Below are 19716 nucleotides of genomic sequence, written 5' to 3'. Positions count from 1 at the left end.
ACACCTGATGGTACTTGTACTCGTCTTGATATGTCGATAAAGAGTTTGGAATTTTTTAAAAAATTCCAGTTTTTTTTTCTGGAATTTTCATAGAGACTACTAATTCCCATTCTGCAAGTTTTGATGTTAGTCCCTGCTTCATGTTAGCAGATGTCAACTGAAAATACCAGACCAGGTTTGTGAATGTGCAGGCAATGACAACTACATCAAGACTGTTGTCTGGCTGCAAACATTTTTAAACATATCTCAATTTCAGAGATTAAAAGTGTAAAGAAATTGTCTTAAAACCATTTGATCATTTTATTTATTTAGAGACAGGGTCGCACTCTGTCACCCAGGCTAAACTACAGTGGCTTGAACTTTACTCAATGCAGCCTTCACCTCCAGGGCTCAAGCGATCCTCCTGCTTCAGCCTCCTGAGTAGCTGGTATGGCAAGCATGCACCATCACACCTGGCTAATTTTTACAAGGTCTCACCATTTTGTCCAGGCTTCTTTATCATTTTATTTTTTATTTTTATTTTTTTTTGAGACGGAGTCTCCCTGTATCGCCCAGGCTGGAGTGCAGTGGCGCGATCTCGGCTCACTGCAAGCTCCGCCTCCCGGGTTCACGCCATTCTCCCGCCTCAGCCTCCGAGTAGCTGGGACTACAGGCGCCCGCCACCTCGCCCGGCTAGTTTTTTGTATTTTTAGTGGAGACGGGGTTTCACCTTGTTAACCAGGATGGTCTCGATCTCCTGACCTCGTGATCCACCCGCCTCGGCCTCCCAAAGTGCTGGGATTACAGGCTTGAGCCACCGCGCCCGGCCTTTATTTTTTATTTTTATTTTTGAGACGGAGTCTCGCTCTGTCCCACTGGCTGGAGTGCATGGTGCGATCTCGGCTCACTGTAAGCTCCGCCTCCCGGGTTCACACCATTCTCCTGCCTCAGCCTCCTGAGTAGCTGAGACTACAGGTGCCCGCCACCGCGCCCGGCTAATTTTTTGTATTTTTAGTAGAGACGGGGTTTCACCGTGATCTCGATCTCCTGACCTTGTGATCCGCCCACCTCGGCCTCCCAAAGTGCTGGGATTACAGGCGTGAGCCACCGCGCCCGGCTCTTTATCATTTTATATTCTGCTTTTGAAAATCATAGTGGCCAGGCACAGTGGCTCATGCCTATAATCCCAGCACTTTGGGAGGCTGAGAAGGGTGGATCACTTGAGGTGAGGAGTTTGAGACCAGCCTGGTCAACATGGTGAAACCCTGTCTTTACTAAAAATGCAAAAATTAGCTGGGTGTGGTGGTGGGCCCCTGTAATCCCAGCTACTCAGGAGGCTGAGGCAGGAGAATTGCTTGAACCCAGGAGGCAGAGGGTGCAGTGAGCTGAGATTGCGCCAGTGCTCTCCAGCCTGGGCTGGAAAAGAACAAGGTGATCTGTCTGCCTTGGCGGAAAAGAACAGCAACAGCCTATTTTGAAAAGAACAAAAAACATTGTAAACACTGGAAATGTTTACAATGGGAAATGCTTATTATAATAATGGCTGCATAATACTCTATCATGGATAAATGATAGTTTTATTCAACCATCTTCACACTGTGATTGGACTGACAAAACATGAAAGCAGAATCTGCAGAAGGAAGTAAGTTTACTACATAAGAAATGGTCTATACAAATATAAGCTTATGCTATTTAAGGAGTACTGAATTAGCTGTGCTCTCTGCTTTTATTTGCATTTGTAAACACGTGCAGACCAAAGACTCTGCTAGGATTGGAAAGGTTATTTCTAGAGCCTTGACTTTGTAAGAGAAAAGGCTACAAGTCATTGTCTTACCTTCTTATTAATATTTAAGATCTTTTAAAAAATCTCATAAAGTACATTTCAAAAGAACATAAGCAATTAATGAAAGACTCACTTGGTAGAACTATATTATCTATACACAGTTTTAAAATGTGTTATCCAAAATAGCTTAAAGAACAGAACATTCTGAGTAAACATTCTAGTTAAAATGGAGTTGCAATGCAAGTCTATATAGAGTAAATTTTCAAAGGACTAGACTATGAAGAAATAACATTTATATTAACCATGGTCACTCGCTGAGATCACATAGCTAATATATCACCATTCTGGATTTATATACCACTTTTATACATTATGAGCCTGGACAAAGTTAAGTTCATCCCTGAATGGCTTCATTCTCTATGTTGACAGAATTTGAGACTAAATAGCTCAGGTTCAGACACTGATGACTTCTTCAAAGTAGAAGTCACCTTGCAAGCTCATCTACCCTCTGCTGAAGCATTCGCCCTTCTGAGAATCTCATCTTCAAATAGATAGCAAACAAAATATTCTCTCTTTTTTTTTTTTTTTTTGAGACGGAGTCTCGCTCTGTCGCCCGGGCTGGAGTGCAGTGGTTGGTTCTCAGCTCACTGCAAGCTCCGCCTCCCGGGTTTATGCCATTCTCCTGCCTCAGCCTCCGAGTAGCTGGGACTACAGGCGCCCGCCACCTCGCCTGGCTAGTTTTTTGTATTTTTTAGTAGAGACGGGGTTTCACAGTGTTAGCCAGGATGGTCTCGATCTCCTGACCTCGTGATCCGCCCGTCTCGGCCTCCCAAAGTGCTGGGATTACAGGCTTGAGCCACCACGCCCGGCCTACAAAATATTCTCAAGAGAAGATTTGGAAAATAATAAAAGGAATCAGATAGAAATAAGATACTATGGGATTAAAGAAATAAAAGTTCAGAATACACGTTTATAAACCACATACTACATCTTTCTGTCTTGCATGTAAGAAAGGCTAGTTAAGAAGAGGGTGAGTGCACAGTAGAACAGAAGTCACAACACAGAATGGACTTTGGCCTCCTGGTATCTAAAACATTTACAAAACACATTGTAAACACTGGAAATGTTTACAATGGGAAATGCTTATTATAATAATGGCTGCATATGGGAAAATCTAGAGGAAGGATGAAACTTCCAGGCACCATCACAATTCACACAATAAAGCTGTGAAAACTTGCTATTTTGAATTTTTTTCACTTTCTGGATCCAGACACAAGGAGACACCCAATTCAAAAATGCGAAAAGAAAAAGGAGCAGTTTCAGGTCTAAAATATACAAATTTGCATCAAATACTTCCTGTGAAACACTAAAGTTGCTGGGGCTTGACTCTGGTGGCTTGACTAATCTCCCAACAGCAATCTGGGGCATTTTAGGGACAGTCTCTAAGTCGCATTGAAATAAAACTGAAGTTGAATGCAGAAAGTGAACAGAAGAAACTGGAAAGGAAATAAAAACACTGGTTTTAGAAATCGCTTTCTAGGCCGGGCGCAGAGGCGCTCACACCTGTAATCCCAGCACTTTGGGAGGCCAAGGTGGGCGGATCACCTCAGGTTGGAAGAAATCCTGTCTCTACTAAAACAAAAATACAAAATTAGCTGGGCATGGTGGTGCATGCCTATAATCGCAGCTGCTCGGGAGGCTGAGGCAGAAGAATCACTTGAACCCGGGAAGCGGAGGTTGCGGTGAGTCAAGATTGTGCCATTGCACTCCAGCCTTGGTAACAAGAGTGAAACTTCGAAATTGCTTTTGGAGTGCAGAAAATTGCCCTTTACTCTAATTCGTGGTAACATCTACCACAACATTATCTAAGAAATCTGAAACAAAAGGCACCAAACGATTTCCAAATGCAAAAATTTGCATGCAAACAGACTGTCCCCTGAAATGGATGCAGCATGCCTGTGGAACGTAGAACACCACACACCAGTCCACACACAATGGTACCTATTTGGCATTAGAAACCTTTTATTGAGACAAGGTAAACAGTGGGCTGAAAGTACTACAGGCTGAAGGAAGGCTGAAGAAACCAGTATGAAGGCAGCTGAAATGATGAACTAAATACATTCCAAAGGTACTATTTATACTTAAGGCACTTTTAAAAGTGAGGTCTTAACCAAAAAGACTTTACATGGCATTCAAAAAAAAAAAGAGGGGGGGTCACTTAAATCTTTTGGATTGACTAAAAGAGCTAAATTATGTATCAAAATCTGTACAGCAGGGGCCTGTTTTCAGCAGGAAAGCCTATGTACAAGTAAGAACCTCTTACTCTTGTAACATTGTCCTGTTTTGTTTTGTTTTATTTTATAAGAATATATAACTCCTATCTCCACAGAGTTAGTCCATAAGGCCTCAGTGACCTCATAGAAATATGGAGCTACCTCAACTAGAGAACTATTTACACTGCACTATAAATACACATATGTGTGTCCACCCCCACAGCTAAGCTGTCAATGCCTTAAGTGAAGGGGGTACAGCTCATTCGTTTTATATCTACAGTGACAATTAATAGGCACTCGATACTTTCTTTTTGCATGAATGATACATAAAATGATTTTACATTATCACCACTATTTACATTAACATTCCCACCATTAGCCGTCTCCAAAATAAAAACACCAAATTGCTGCCACATATTCAGCAGTTTTCACAATACAGTGAGTCTGGACTTTTTAATGTAAACAAACATGCTTGATTTACCAATTTTCAGAGTAATAACACAAACTTAGCATTCTTCTTGGAATGGAAAACTTGCTGGGAAGTTACTTCATTCTTTTCCTCTTTTTCAAAAGTGCATCTCTTAGTGCCAACTGTAAAATAAAAAAGTATTGAAACATCATAACTCTTGGGAACCCCGTTATACAAATTTAGTTACATGAAAGTTTACTAAAAAGGAATCACCAAGTCAATACACCATCCTGAAAAACTATAAATGATAAAATATTCCAAACAGATCAAATCTATATATATCGAGGATGGGGCATATTACTGCTAGGAAATATGCAAAGCTCTTGACTGCTGTTTCCAACTCATGGAGACATAAGCTCAAAACAGGAGCAGCTACCGAATGCAGACACTACAGTATCCCTGTCTTCAGGGAAAATAAATAATACTTATTTGGTCTATATGGCTCTTAATATTTTGGAGTTGTGGATGAGATACATTGTCTAAATTAAAAGTAACAGGAAGACAGATTTTTCTTCATAATCAAAAACCTTTTCCAACTAAAGATGGCATATATTCCACATATATTCCACTAAAGATGGCATATGGCATGTATGGATCATTCAAATACTTTAAAATAGCATTCAGCACTTGTGCAGATTTATGATAACTCTATCAATATACAATCTGAAACAAAGAAAAGTGTTACCTTATCTACTGATTTTCAAATGGGTTTGTTTTATGCAATAAACTAAGAAAATGTTCTAAGTAAATGCTAACACTAACCCTTTATAATGGCTCAAACATGAAGATATTAACTCAGAAATTGAAGCCCTGACAACTGTAGCTTATGGCAAAATATTCTAGTTAATACAGGTTCTAATTTTTAACTTAATTATTTTCTGTTGGAAGTATGTAAAGTGAACATTAAGAATGAAAACAGTGAACTGTATGAGACTCAATCTAGGCTTTCATCCCCTGGAGTTCGTCTCTAACCAAAGAGGTTGGGTTCTTCAAGATCCCCAGGGTAGAACTAGAAGGTGAAGAATTTAAGATCTAGAGAAAAAGAAGACTGAAGGATCAGTGTCTGAAGTGAACCTACAAAAGTCCTTATAAAGTTTTACATTTCCCAAAAGAAAACAAACATAATATTAAAGATGATCAAAAACAAACCAAAATTAAAGTTAACCAAGACTAATGTATACATCTTAAGTTTGTGATGGATACTACTCCATTCATTCCCAAGCACTATTCTTTGTTCTAGAAACTTTTAAAAATCTCTAGCTTTTATTTAATTTTTATTTTAAAATTCTAGCTTAAATTTTAACAAGATAAACCTAAAACAGTTTTGGGGTAGAAGTTACCTAGCTCTACATACAAATGTTCAAACTTTTTGGATTTTATGATTTCCAGTTGACTCCTTGCCTTTAGCTCACACCTGGGTCTTGGTATGTCTTTGCAGAAAAGCAGAATAGCTGGGATACTTAAGGCAGAACAAAAATCCGTAAGTTCATTTCAACTTAATTTGGCTAAGGAGGTATTTTCTAGATTCATCTAATTGTGTCTTATTTTTCTCATCTGCAAAATTGGTTTAATCACAGTAACTGCACATACTATTGTACACTGATTAAACAAGTTAATAAATGGAAAGCCCTGGAACAGTGAAGTCTCATGCTAAGAACTAAATGTGTTAGCTAATGTTGGTTATGGGAATTTACGCCCACTCATTAAGCTTTGTGGCAATGCACAGCCTACTCTCACACATATTTCAGTTCCTTCCCCTTCAAATGCCACCAATTAAAGAAAAGGAACAGGTATACCCCCGTTTTCTTCTTTTATCTTTCTACAGGCTTTACTGCAAGATCCTCCTCTCCTTCCCTATCCTATGCTTTACTTCCCTCTGCTAGTCTCATCCCAGTCACCTCTTCATATTCTAACAATTTACAGTAAGACCTCACGTACACTTTCAAGCCATGTAAGATCCCTTTATTTAAGACACTGAAATATCACCAAGGGATAGAGGGCGGGGTGTGAAGTGTGATGCTCCTTTCTCACAGGGCCCTTGGGGTCACGGGCAGCTTTGGGGATGCTCTGTAACTGTTCTGTCCAATAGGGTAGCCACTAACTACATGTGACTACTGAGCATTTGCAATTGGCTAGTCCAAATTGAGATGTGCTGCAGTATAAAAGACATGCTGATTTCAATTAACTCAAAAACAAAAATGTAAAATATTGCACTCATAATTTTTATATGTTGAACTACATGTTGAAACAATACCATTTTAGATATACTGGGTTAAATAAGATATATTATTACAATTTCCTCTTTTTTACTTTTTTATTTTTAAGTGATATATGTAGTTCATATTATATTTCTATTGAACAGTACTGGTCTAAAGGAGAGAACAGAGAAAATCAGGAACTTAAAGTTATGTTTATAATGAAGAGATCGTAAAGAAAATACAGGGCAAAGAAACACACATAGAAATTCTGATTAATATCAGGTTCCAAATGGCAAGAAAATTGGAGAACAAGAAAAAACATTCTTGAACCAACAGGTGCATATGTCCAATGAAATCTTAATTTACTCTCAAAAAGATTCTTCAATCTTTGAGAGTTATTTTATGACTCCAGGTGCTTGCAAGGAACAAAGCTGGGCTTCCCTATCATGCCAGAAAAGGCAAGCTAAAAAACAAAGGAAGTTGGGGTGGGGGGAGTCCTAACTAAAATGTAACAAGCTAACAGAAACCTCATAATGAAACCACCTACCAACACGGTAATTAATATTTCCTCAACCCTGAAATGTGAGTAAAGGCCAGGGAAGGACAGACTAGTGGATTTCAGTCAATCCTATCATAATTTTAGGAGAATGTGGCAAAATTTAGAGTACTTAAAATCCTAAGTGGCACCTTTCCTTTCACCTCAATTTCAACAGCTTCTATTAAAAATGCTGTCATTATTTACATGATGTTGTTGAATACAATTTAGAACTAGAGTCAACAGGGTGAGCTAAATGGTACCTTAATTCAGTGAATACTGACTTGGAACCCACAGACACAGCACTGCCCTAGAGGGCTGGTGGTTACATTCAGTGCTGGCAGGCTGATCCTTGGCTAGCTATTTAGGAACACTGGTTCACAATATGCCACTGTTTATTTACCCAGAGCTGATATCCTGGCAATTCTTCAGAATAACATTTAGATACACTGTTAACTGCCAGGAGAGAAAGATACAAAAGTATAAACTTGTTTTATCACAATGAATTACTGAAATAAACAAGCTGCCTAAGTAGCACGGGATTACCATTCAAAGGCCATGAATGGATAAAATGAAATCCCAAAGCCTGTAAACATCAGGGCTTTCAAAAGGGCACATACAGGAAGGATCATGCCAACACAAACCTATTTATTTTGCTATGCTTTTCTGAAACTGTTTCTGAGATATTACCACACAGAATTATTGGTTTTTGAAAAGTACCCACGCCTATAATCCTAGCACTATGGGAGGCTGAGGTGGGCAGACTGCTTGAGACTAGCAGTTCAAAACCAGACTGGGCAACATGGCAAAACCCCATCTCTACAAAAAATACAAAAATTAGCCGGTGTAGTGGCAGACACCTGTATTCCCAGCTACTTGGAGGGCTGAGGTAGGAGGATCACTTGTAGGGAGACCCCCTGAAACTATTGCTAAGGAATAAAAGATGAAATGCTCCTGATTATTGTAAATACAAAATTGCATGCAGGACTGTGTAAAGACAATGCCAGGTTGGGCTGCCAGAATGAGCCAACAGCACATGATGTGCTTCCCCTTGCAGAGAGCCTATAAACGGACATGCAGTCAGGAAGGTTTCACATCACCAAGATTCCTATCCCAGAAAAGCAGATGTTCATAGCTCTGGGAATGGAATGCGACCCTTGTGCGGAGCCTACAAACGGATGCATGAGGGGCACCTGTTCATATGGATAAGATACGGTTATAAATGCCCTTATCTTGCCACGGCTCTTCTAGGTCTCTTTAGGGTTAAGGCATACTCCCTTCTGAGAATTTGTGGTCTAACTGGTTGTCTAGCTTCACGTACTGTTTCTGTTGATTGTTTGCAACCAGCTTTTACTGCAACTGTCACTGCTGATTAGTATCTTGCTAAACACAGGTTCTGGATAGACTGTGTTTTAAGGCTCTGTTAGAAACTGCTGATGCACACACTATATTGTAAATTCTTATCTCCGTATACTGTATTTCTGCACACAGAAATGTGCAGAAATACAGTATGTTAAATACAGTTATGTTAAAGAATTACATCATCCCCGCCAGGCGCGGTGGCTCACGCCTGTAATCCCAGCACTTTGGGAGGCTGAGGCGGGCAGATCACGAGGTCAGGAGATCGAGACCATCCTGGCTAACGCGGTCAAACCCCGTCTCTACTAAAAATACAAAAAAAATTAGCCGGGCGTGGTGGTGGGTGCCTGTAGTCCCAGCTACTCGGGAGGCTGAGGCAGGAGAATGGTGTGAACCCGGGAGGCGGAGCTTGCAGTGAGCCGAGATCGCGCCACTGCACTCCAGCCTGGGCAACTGAGCGAGACTCCGTCTCAAAAAAAAAAAAAAAAGAATTACATCATCCCCATGTGACCATCTCACCTCATAATCAAACAACCCTAAATCCCTCACTAACCTACCCCCACCCTCACTAAACTTAATAATAAATGCTGGTATATCCAGTGCATTGGCAGCATCGCAGGACCAGAAGGCGGTGACCCCCCGGACCCAACTTTCACTATCTTGTGTGGGTCTTTTATTTCTCAACCTGCCGATCCACCTGGGAAGAAAGAAAGAGCCCTGCGGCATTGCGGGCTGCAGGCCAGATCCCGCAATAATCACTGGAGCCTGGGAGGTCAAGGCTGCAGTGAGCCGTGAGGCTACAGTGAGCTGTGACTGCACCACTGCACTCCAGCCTGGGTAGCAGAGTGAGACCCTGTCTCAAAAACGCAGGCATGGCCGGGCACGGTGGCTCAAGCCTGTAATCCCAGCACTTTGGGAGGCCGAGACGGGTGGATCACGAGGTCAGGAGATCGAGACCATCCTGGTCTACACGGTGAAACCCCGTCTCTACTAAAAAATACAAAAAACTAGCCGGGTGACGAGGCGGGCGCCTGTCGTCCCAGCTACTCGGGAGGCTGAGGCAGGAGAATGGCGTAAACCCGGGAGGCGGAGCTTGCAGTGAGCCGAGATCGCGCCACTGCACTCCAGCCTGGGCGACAGAGCTAGACTCTGTCTCAAAAAAAAAAAACAAAAAAACAAAAAAAACAAAACAAAACAAAACAAAAAAAAACGCAGGCATAAAATTGGCACTAAAAAGTTATTCAATTAATTTTGATACATTTCACAGATCAAATGTCAGAGAATTTTAGCATGGGAAGGAACCTCATGGATGATCTAGCTTGCATTTCTTTACTTATACTGGAGGAAAATGGATTCCTCTCTGGTCCCACAGCTGAGTCTCAATCAAGTCAGGTCTGGGACTTACATGCCCTGACTGCTTCTCACCTCTCCATGCTCTCCAACAATGCTCCCATTAACCACAAGGCACACACAATGATGCCCAGTCTTCAGAAGGCGCAAGTCCGTCTCAAATGTAAAGCTGTCTTAGAATTACAGTACTGTTCTTGCCACCCAAGTTTCAAGTGGAACTCACCTGTTTTTCTCGGAAGGAACGCTTATTTTTTGACCGGACATTCTGGCTATACCGCATCATCATAAAGTTCTTCTGTTTTTTCTTCTCTTTATTTGTTGAACTAGAAAATGGATTCATTTTGGTTTTCTTCCTCGCAAATTCTTTTCGGTCTGTCTTTCCAGCCTACCAGAACAAAAAGTTTGATATTTCTTCTTCAGTAGCATACTTTAGGAGTCATCTAATCAACATTAATGTCTCCTCTGTGTCAGAAGCTCTAGTAGGTGCCAAGGCCACAAAATTGACAGGACACAGTCTTTGCTCCTTGGGACCAAGAAATGGCCATGCAGTATTATAACGGAGTAAGGGGAGCTCGGAGGAAGAAAAGTCACAATTTAGCCTGGTGAGGTCAGGAGAACTTCCTAGAAAGGGAGACAGGTAGACTTTTTTTTTTTTTTTTTTTTTTTTGCAGGATGAAGGCATTCATGGTAAGGGAAAGGAGGGGAAAGACAGAGCATTTCTGGAAGAAGGGACAGTGCACACAAAGGTGTGGAGGATAAAGGACATGTGGAAGACAGAGGACGAGGTGGAACTAGGATGGGACGACGGTGTCTCGAACAAGTGGAAACACAGAAAATGATGTTGGAAATGTAGGCAGGACACAATCATGAGCAGCCACAGCACTAGCCACAGGCAGACTTCAACTGGCTCTGGCTTTTCACTGGTGACTGTAAACACACTCCTACTTTTCTCTTAGCTTTGATAAATATAGTGGTTTCCCAACACTACAGACATGTCATACTGCCTTCCTGTGCTCTCTACCTTGTTTTGAGTGGTGGTTACATGGCTACATACAGTTGTCAAAACTCATCTAACTGGCTGGGCGCAGTGGCTCATGCCTATACTCCTAGCACTTTGGGAGGCTGAGGCGGGTGGATCACACGAGGCCAGGAGGTTGAGATCAGCCTGGCCAACATGGCGAAACCTTGACTCTACTAAAAATACAAAAATTAGCTGGGCATAGTAGCGGGCACCTGTTACCCCAGCTACCTGGGAGGTTCAAGCTGGAGAATCGCTTGAACCCAGGAGGCAGAGGTTGCAGTGAGCCGAGACTGCGCCACTGCACTACAGCCTGTGTGACAGACAGAGACTCTGTCTCAAAAAACAAACAAACATACAAACAAAACCAAACAAAAAACAAAACGAAACAAAATCCCTCATCTAACTGAACACCTAATATCTGTGCATTTTAATTTCTGTGTTAATTATACATTTAAAACATTTTTTAAAATTGCCATTCTGTGGCTATACAAGTTCTGGCTTATGTTTCATTTTATTTGCTTTCTGTTTAAAAAACTAGGAATGATGTGCTCACTCACCATTGCAGTTGCTAGTCTTGTCTCTTTGTCAGACTTTGGCTTTTTATGAAGGCGTTCAATGTCCCGAAGAGAAAGTAATTCACCCCTGGGATGAGGGAAAAAGAACACATGAAGCAAGAATGGAATTCTGTTTCCTGATGCTTTCATTACCATGTGAGCTGACTGAAGTACTAAAGTGGATGTGCCATTTTACCTGGGCTCTTCATCACTGTCTATTTCAATGTATTTCCTCTTCTGGGATTTCCCAGGGGCAGCATCAAGTTCTTTTCTCATTTGGGCCATGCGGATTTTCTGGAAGTCTTCCTGAGTTAAAACTCGGCTGGTGCTGACGGCTGCAGCTTTGGCTTTCCGCTCCTCCATGGGCATGCTATTCAGCTTCTTGGACTTGAAACCACATAAGGGCTTAAATGGCTACCAGCTCAAGTGAGAGCTCAGCCATTTAAATTGTAGCCTCCCACCAAGGCCCAGAATAAATTACGTCTTAATAAATGTCAGGGTGTAAGATGAAATTTTCAGACTTACGATTTCTTGCTGTTCTTCATCGGAAGAGTGTTGCACATCAATCCATTCACCATCAGCATCCTCTTCCTCCTCACTGAGACTGGTACTTTCCCATCCATCTGCATGAAAAAAGCAAACTCACTACTGCTACTTTATGTTGCATATTCAATATAAGGTTAAGCTCAAGCAAGCAACAGAAAAGTAAGGTAATCAACCTTGAACAGATACACTATTAACCAAGAACTGAGCAATATTTATTGTTAAATAAGCCACATGCATTTATCTAGTTAATCTAAGGAATAGGAAATATGCACTGACCAAGTATCTACCATGAGTCAAAACCTTACAATCACTCTAACCCTCATGACTCCACAGAAAAGGAACCGATGCTCAGAGTTAAGTAACATGCCCCAAGTCACACTGCTAAAAAGGCATCCTACATTGAAATCATGAAAATCATGTCTGCCTTTAGGGTCATGTTCTTTCAACTAAACCAACCGTGTCCATCAAAACTGCACTTATGCATTTATCTTGGCCGCGCAGCAAGCATCTAACTTGTCCTACGTGTGTTACCCACGTATGAGAATCTAGTTACAGTCATTCCGAGAACTGAGGTACAAGATTTAGGATGTTAAAGAATGTTGAAGACACCTCAATAAAAAGATATCAGGCTTCTTAATGGAGCCACCACAGTTTTAAGTTTTCTAAATCACAGACACTGCAATCTTTCTGTGACTCCCTATGATCTTTAAGACAACGTGCCAGCTCTTTTGTCTGGCACATACATAACCACGTATGAAAAGGTCTCCAAACTCTATCTCAAGCCTCCTGTCTTGCTACGTCCCACCTTGTATCCTACATTCTAATAGTTCTCTAAATCCTTCAGGACTTTGCTCACACTTTGCCTGGAAAGTCTCTGCTATTCTAGCATTCCTTGCCAAATACCTGGCTCATCAGTCACCATCTCTCCAAAGCCCTTAAAAAAAAAAAACAAAACTCCCCAGGTGGACTTGACTGCTCTCCTGCACTTATGCCCCCACCCACTCCAATGATAAATCCTGTTAACACTTCATTCTTCAGCTCTTTGGAAGCCTTCCAGAGCAGAAACAATATCATTCATCTTTGCACTGGCAGTGGCTGGCTCACAGCAAATGAAGGCTTTGCTGAAATAGGCTGGGTGCACTCGCTCACACCTGTAATCCCAGCACTTTGGGAGGCCAACATGGGAGGATCACTTGAGGTTAGGGCCTGGCCAACATGGTGAAACCCCATCTCTACTAAAAATAAAAAAATCAGCCAGGCATGGCTGCACATGCCTGTAATCCCAGCTACTCAGGATGCTGAAACAGGAGGATTGCTGGAACCTGGGAGATGGAGGCTGCAGTGAGCTGAGCTCGTACCACTGCACTCCAGCCTGGGCAAGAGTGAGACTCCGTTGTGGAAAAAAAAAAGATTTGCTGAGTAATGAATGATTCAAAGAATAAAGGACTCTGGAAATTAGAATGGAGTTTCCCGAGTATTTTCCCACAAATTTAACATGCATTCTCCGTCAACAAGGAGAGTTTTGGAAGATTCCTCTAAGGGCTAACCCTCATAATTTTTTCTAGGCAACAAACACAAGATCATTGTCTTTCTCAAGCACCAAACAGCATGCCCTTGGATGAGGGGCAGCCAGCCACCCTGAAGGTCGTGAAAAGGCATTTCCTATGCTAGAACATAAGCTCTGCAAGAGGAGGAACCATGCTCAATTGATCCCCAATACTTCTAACAGTGCGTGGCACATAGTCATTGCTCAATAAATATCTGCTGAACGAATGTTCAAACAGTATACAATTTAAAGGTCTGCACAGACACTGCAGGAGTGTTTTGCCCAAAATAAGGGTGCAATAAAAATCAACCTTCATCATTTTCAGCATTCTCTTCTTTCTCAACTTCCAGAACTTCTGCTCCTGGAATGTAATCTTTAGCATCTAATTCTCCATATTCTTGCACTCTTGCTTCTATGGAGGCCTCTGTAGGCTTACCCTAAAGGAAAAGAAATTGTTTATAATAAGTTGCTTAGATCATAAAACCTTAATCATGAAAGGTATTCTCTGAAATTATGAATTTATTGTATTTATTTATTATTTGAAGACAGGGTCTTGCTCTGTTGCCCAGACTGAAGTGCAGTGGTCCGATCTCAGCTCACTACAACCTCTGCCTCCTGGGCTCAAGGGATCCTTCCACCTCAGCCTCCTTAGTAGTTGGGACTATAGGCGTAAACCACCATACCCAGCTAACAAAATTATGTATTTAAAAGGGAGCACTATAAAAAATGGTGGTAACCAAATGACAGAAACAGTTTGCTTATGTCTCAGATCAAAATAAATCCCCAGCCAGCAATCTGTCCACTATTTTCTTGCTGTTTTTTGATCCAGATCAAGACATTGGTAGTTATTAGAGAGCAACTGCTCCAATTTTTTAAGCCTTGAAAAATGTCATCTCTCTTTCTGTTACATACATGCATCCCTCCTCCCTTCCAACTTGAAAGAGGTAGTATCGGCCGGGCGCGGTGGCTCAAGCCTGTAATCCCAGCACTTTGGGAGGCCGAGATGGGCGGATCACGAGGTCAGCAGATCGAGACCATCCTGGCTAACACAGTGAAACCCCGTCTCTACTAAAAAAAAATACAAAAAACTAGCCGGGTGAGGTGGCGGGCGCCTGTAGTCCCAGCTACTTGGGAGGCTGAGGCAGGAGAATGGCGTAAACCCGGGAGGCGGAGCTTGCAGTGAGCTGAGATCCGGCCACTGCACTCCAGCCTGGGCGACAGAGCGAGACTCCGTCTCAAAAAAAAAAAAGAAAGAGGTAGTATCTGGCTGTGGAATAGCCTGTTCACAATACTGGCATCAGCTACTGACTGATCTCTGAGATTCCAATCTGTTAATAACATTAAAAGCTTTCAAGTTGAAACAGCCTGCTTGGTCTTCAAGACTCAGTCATCATCAGTGAATATGTCTCAACTACAAAATATTCAGGGCCATGGTACTTGATTCCAAGCTTAAAGAATTACAACCATGTGCATCATAAACATGTAATCATAACAGAAGCATCATAAATACTAAAATTCTAATTGTAGGAAATTTCTCTCAGTCTGTGAGACCATAACCTTTAGACCAACAGAAGCGTGCTTTACCTACCCGGAATTTCTTCTGCAGCATCTGAGGATTCAGTGTTCGGAAGAGCTGAATCAAAGTTCTAGCAGACATCATTACATCTGTAAAATAATACTTTTAATTAGAAATTCTGGCCCAAAGAGTACAATGAGGTAAAAAGGAGTCACACTGTACTCTTTGGTGTGTAGAGAGTAACATGCAGCTTACTCTTATCCTTGTGTGTTTTATACTGAGCCAGGTCTTGGAGAAGGTCTTCAGTCATGGCCAGAGGACATCGAGCTGTTATCTCTTTTATAGCATTGATTCTAGAAAAAGAAAAACAAAGTTTAAAAAAGCCTGAACAGCAATTTTTTCATGATTCAACATAGGAAGATTTCCTAAAAAGATTAACTCAAAAGGAAAACACGTTGGGTTTTATATAGCTTAGGTCTCTAAAACTGCAGCATGTTAGAGAATGTGAGGTAGGCAGCCTTAGAGGGCTTTTATTCCAGTTACTGCCATTTCCTCTATTAGTGGAATAAGGAACAGTGTCCGGCTCACTAAATCAGAGCAGCATGTACTTTCCAACTCTAAGAAGAGATGCAACTAGCTCAAATAAGAAAGGTTAAGGTCTTTAGGGCCATTATCCTGCAATATTTTCCAAGGAAAATAAAAAGCTGCTGTTTAGCATATCCCTTACTTTTCGGGACAGATTAGACAATCCTTAAACCAGTGATTATACTCATTAAATGTTTTTTAATTAATTAACCAAAAGGGCTACTAAATTGCCCTAGGAAAAAAGAGTGCTTCAATAATAAATCACTTGTTCCAGGGTTCTATGGTTTGAATACTCCCCCCAAAACTCATGTCGAAATTTAACTGCCACTGTAATGGTATTAAGAGGAGAGACTCTTAAGAGGTGATTAGGCCTAATGTTGTTATCTTGGGAGAAGGTCCCTTATCGCCAGTGAGTTATAAAAAAATGAGTTTGGCCCTCTGTTGGCTCTTGTGCTCTCTTCCCCTTGTGCCTTCTCCCAATGATGTAGCAAGGAGGCCCCCACCAGATGCCAAACAGACACCAGTGCCATGCCCTTGGATATCCCAGCTCCAGAACTAGGAGCCAAATACATTTCTTTTATTAGCAGTACAAAACCAACTGAGTTCAGGGTGGGAGATCAGAGGAAAAGCACTTAGACTGCCAATCAATCATTCATCTGTACAAGTAAAACTGCTAAAAAACAAAAATGCTAATTAGAAGGACAAGTATCTTTTCTCTGGCTCCCTTCTCAAAATTCTGACCAATAAAAAAATTATCAAGCCTCCCAAAAAGACTGAAATATATTTTAAACCAATTTTCTAGAGGTGACACTACCAGCTACAATCTTACATCTTGGTAACTTATAGCAAATCTAGTCCATTAAACACGTATCTTCTGCCTCCAACCGGATTCTACATACCCTACTGTCATGACTTCTCCAGAGTTCTTGTCGGTAACAAAATTGTTTGCCACAGTCATAAGCAATGACTGAATAATCTGAATTGGAAACAAAAAAGAGAAGGGTGCTGGTTAAATGTCTGCATACACAAACACGTGAGGATGAAAGGAAAACAGATTATTCGCAGTGGAAAACCAAGCCCTCCACCTTCAGTTTAACATTAAGGAAGACAGATGAAAACACTCCACTTAGGAATTCAGTGTTCTTCTTGGCTATCCTCAGACTAAATCAAAGAAAGGAATTACAAGCTTTGAAAAATAATCTCTATGAATTTACTAATAAATTTCCTTATTAAAGAAAATCAGAATTCTAAACAACTTGTCCGAAAGAAACTTCACTTTTTATGAGCTGTACAACTGAACTTCTGTATAGATCTCCTTAAGAATTAGTGTCTCTTCTACCTATTAAAAAAAGAAAACGGTGAGGGAAGAGGGGACAGTAACCCTTGTGGGAAAAATGACCCTGAAGTACCTAACAGTAACACTGCCATCCATGCCCTAGGTCCAGAAGTCAGGTTACAAGTTCTCACCTCTGGGGGTACTAGGTGATGAGACGCTTGTGCAGCAAACAGAAGGATCTTTGTTACTTCTGAAAACATAAGAGAACAGAAAGGTCATGGTGAGTGTATCACCCTGACTCTGAGGACCACGGCAAACATGGCAAGCACGTTCTAGTCTAAATGGTATTGCTGCTTGTTCCAACTGGAACACTCAACCCCCAGATATCTGCTTGGCTCACCCCCTCACTTTCTTCAGGTCCCTGCTCAACAGTTGCCTTATCAAAAAGTCTCTCCTGACCAATCTAAAACAGAACCTGTCCAGACACTCCCTATTGTCCTTACTCTGCTTCCTTTTCCTTCTTCAAAACACTTATCTTTACCTGGACATATTATATATAGCACTGTCTACATCTCCCTCCAGATGTAAGCCATGAGGGTAAGGACCTTGTTTTACGCTTACTGTGGAATTCATAGTGTCTTAATGCAGTGCCTGGCATAAAAATCATTAAATACATACTTGCTGAATGAATGCATATATACATACACACACACACTCTCTCTCTCTCTCTCTCTCTCTCTCTTTTCAAAGGGGCAGCATAGCATAGGTAACAAACAAGGCCACTGGCAAAAGAAGTGAGGTGAATCCTCATTTGCCATTTATTTGCTGAGTGACCGTAGTCTTTTTTTCCCCCTTCTTTGTATACCTCACAGGATTAATGTGAGGATTACACAAAATGATGTGTGTAAGGCACTTAGCACAGTGCTTGGTCCTTGTTAGATGCTGAATAAATGTTAGTTTCCTTCCTACTTTCATTTTTTTTCTCAGTAAGCAATCATGCCCTAGGATGATTCAACATGCTGTATTAACCAAGACTAGGAACTCTCTCAAATGAGGCTATGCTGCTATCCTCATTATGTAAAGGAGGAAGCAAGTATATGCAGAGTGAACTAGGGGAAGGAGAGGTAAACAAAATGTAACATTCTTCTACTTTTAAAACTGGTGTGGCTGCAGAAACTAACTTTTTGGTGTTCTAAGGAGAGGGGGTTATAGGAAGGAACAGCATTGACAAGTTCAAAGACAGTACAAAGACAAGTACAGGTTCAAAGACAAGTACAATCATCTCTTCTTTCCTACTTTAGTGTTGTTTTTCATTGAGAAGGCATGCGAGGTCAGTGTGAGCAGTACGATCAAATCCTAGTATCTATTACAAAGACGCAATAAAAAGTCAATTTTTTGGCTGGGCACGGTGGCTCAAGCCTGTAATCCCAGCACTTTGGGAGGCCGAGACGGGTGGATCACGAGGTCAGGAGATCGAGACCATCCTGGTCTACACGGTGAAACCCCGTCTCTACTAAAAAATACAAAAAACTAGCCGGGCGACGAGGCGGGCGCCTGTAGTCCCAGCTACTCGGGAGGCTGAGGCAGGAGAATGGCGTAAACCCGGGAGGCGGAGCTTGCAGTGAGCCGAGATCGCGCCACTGCACTCCAGCCTGGGCGACAGAGCTAGACTCTGTCTCAAAAAAAAAAAAAAAAAAAAAAAAAAAAAAAAAAAAAAAGTCAATTTTTTAACAAAGAATTTTCCATGAATATTTACAGTATTACAAGACGACTTGCTTTGATAAACCAATTTGTTGTTGTTTTCTTTTCTTTTCTTTTTTTTGAGACAGAGTTTTGCTCTGTCACCCAGGCTGGAGTGCAGTGGCACAACCTCAGCTCACAGCAACCTCTGCCTCCTGGGTTCAAGCGATTCTCCTGTCTCAGCCTCCCAAGTAGCTGGGATTACAGGTGCTCACCACCACACCCGGCTAATTTTTGTATTTTTAATAGAGATGAGGTTTTGCCATATTGGCCAGACTTGTCTTGAACTCCTGACCTCAGGTAATCCACACACCTTGGCCTTCCAAAGTGCTGGGATTATAGGCCTGAGCCACTGTGCCCGGCAGTTGTTGTTTTAAAAAACAATGGTTTCTTCAAGTTGAGGATAACGACAAACCCATGGCAAACTCTAGAAAGAAAACAAGGGCTTCTCTCCACTTCTCTAATGTAGAGCACACTGCACTCCTGTCTTTAGCGATTCCAGAACAAAAAACTTTGCATGTTTATTCTATTACCAAGGCCACCAAAGAAACATGGCAAGTGGAGGCTTACCTCTTTGGTGGGGCTGCAGAAACCTTTGCAAAAAGGGATAGAAATTGAAGAGGAAGAGCTGTGGAGAGAAAACCGACTTTAATACTGATGCAACTGACACTATGGAGTTCCATTTCTTCTCAATGCAAATATATCACCAAGCTCAACTAATTGGTGAACACTTTCATTTTTTTTCTCAGTAAGCAATCATGCCCTAGGATGATTCAACATGCTGTATTAACCAAGACTAGGAACTCTCTCAAATGAGGCTATGCTGCTATCCTCATTATGTAAGGAGGAAGCAAGTATATGCAGAGTGAACTAGGGGAAGGAGAGGTAAACAAAATGTAACATTCTTCTACTTTTAAAACTGGTGTGGCTGCAGAAATTAACTTTTTGGTGTTCTAAGGAGAGGGGGTTATAGGAAGGAACAGCAT

At 41.5% G+C, this 19716-nt stretch overlaps 1 protein-coding gene across 2 annotated transcripts in view; it reads right to left on the bottom strand.

Moving 5' to 3' along the window:
• Positions 1-3755: 3755 nt before the first annotated feature.
• The window catches only part of SDAD1 (SDA1 domain containing 1), a 40554-nt gene continuing 24593 nt past the window's right edge, over positions 3756-19716 (bottom strand). The window contains exons 12-22 of one of the 2 annotated variants that reach the window (XM_010377104.2): positions 19301-19358; positions 17182-17240; positions 16614-16690; positions 15385-15482; positions 15202-15278; positions 13924-14050; positions 12047-12144; positions 11718-11908; positions 11525-11609; positions 10170-10331; positions 3756-4626 (exon numbers count right to left, since the gene is read on the bottom strand). In XM_010377104.2, the coding sequence (XP_010375406.1) occupies positions 4579-4626; positions 10170-10331; positions 11525-11609; positions 11718-11908; positions 12047-12144; positions 13924-14050; positions 15202-15278; positions 15385-15482; positions 16614-16690; positions 17182-17240; positions 19301-19358 (1080 nt within the window). In that variant the 3' untranslated portion in view covers positions 3756-4578. The remainder of the gene's footprint in view (positions 4627-10169; positions 10332-11524; positions 11610-11717; positions 11909-12046; positions 12145-13923; positions 14051-15201; positions 15279-15384; positions 15483-16613; positions 16691-17181; positions 17241-19300; positions 19359-19716) is intronic. The other variant, XM_010377102.2, reaches the window with a different exon arrangement.

The sequence above is a fragment of the Rhinopithecus roxellana genome, chromosome 2, assembly GCF_007565055.1.
Source record: "Rhinopithecus roxellana isolate Shanxi Qingling chromosome 2, ASM756505v1, whole genome shotgun sequence".
NCBI lineage: Eukaryota > Metazoa > Chordata > Mammalia > Primates > Cercopithecidae > Rhinopithecus > Rhinopithecus roxellana.
This window is presented reverse-complemented; position numbering and strand designations above follow the sequence as displayed.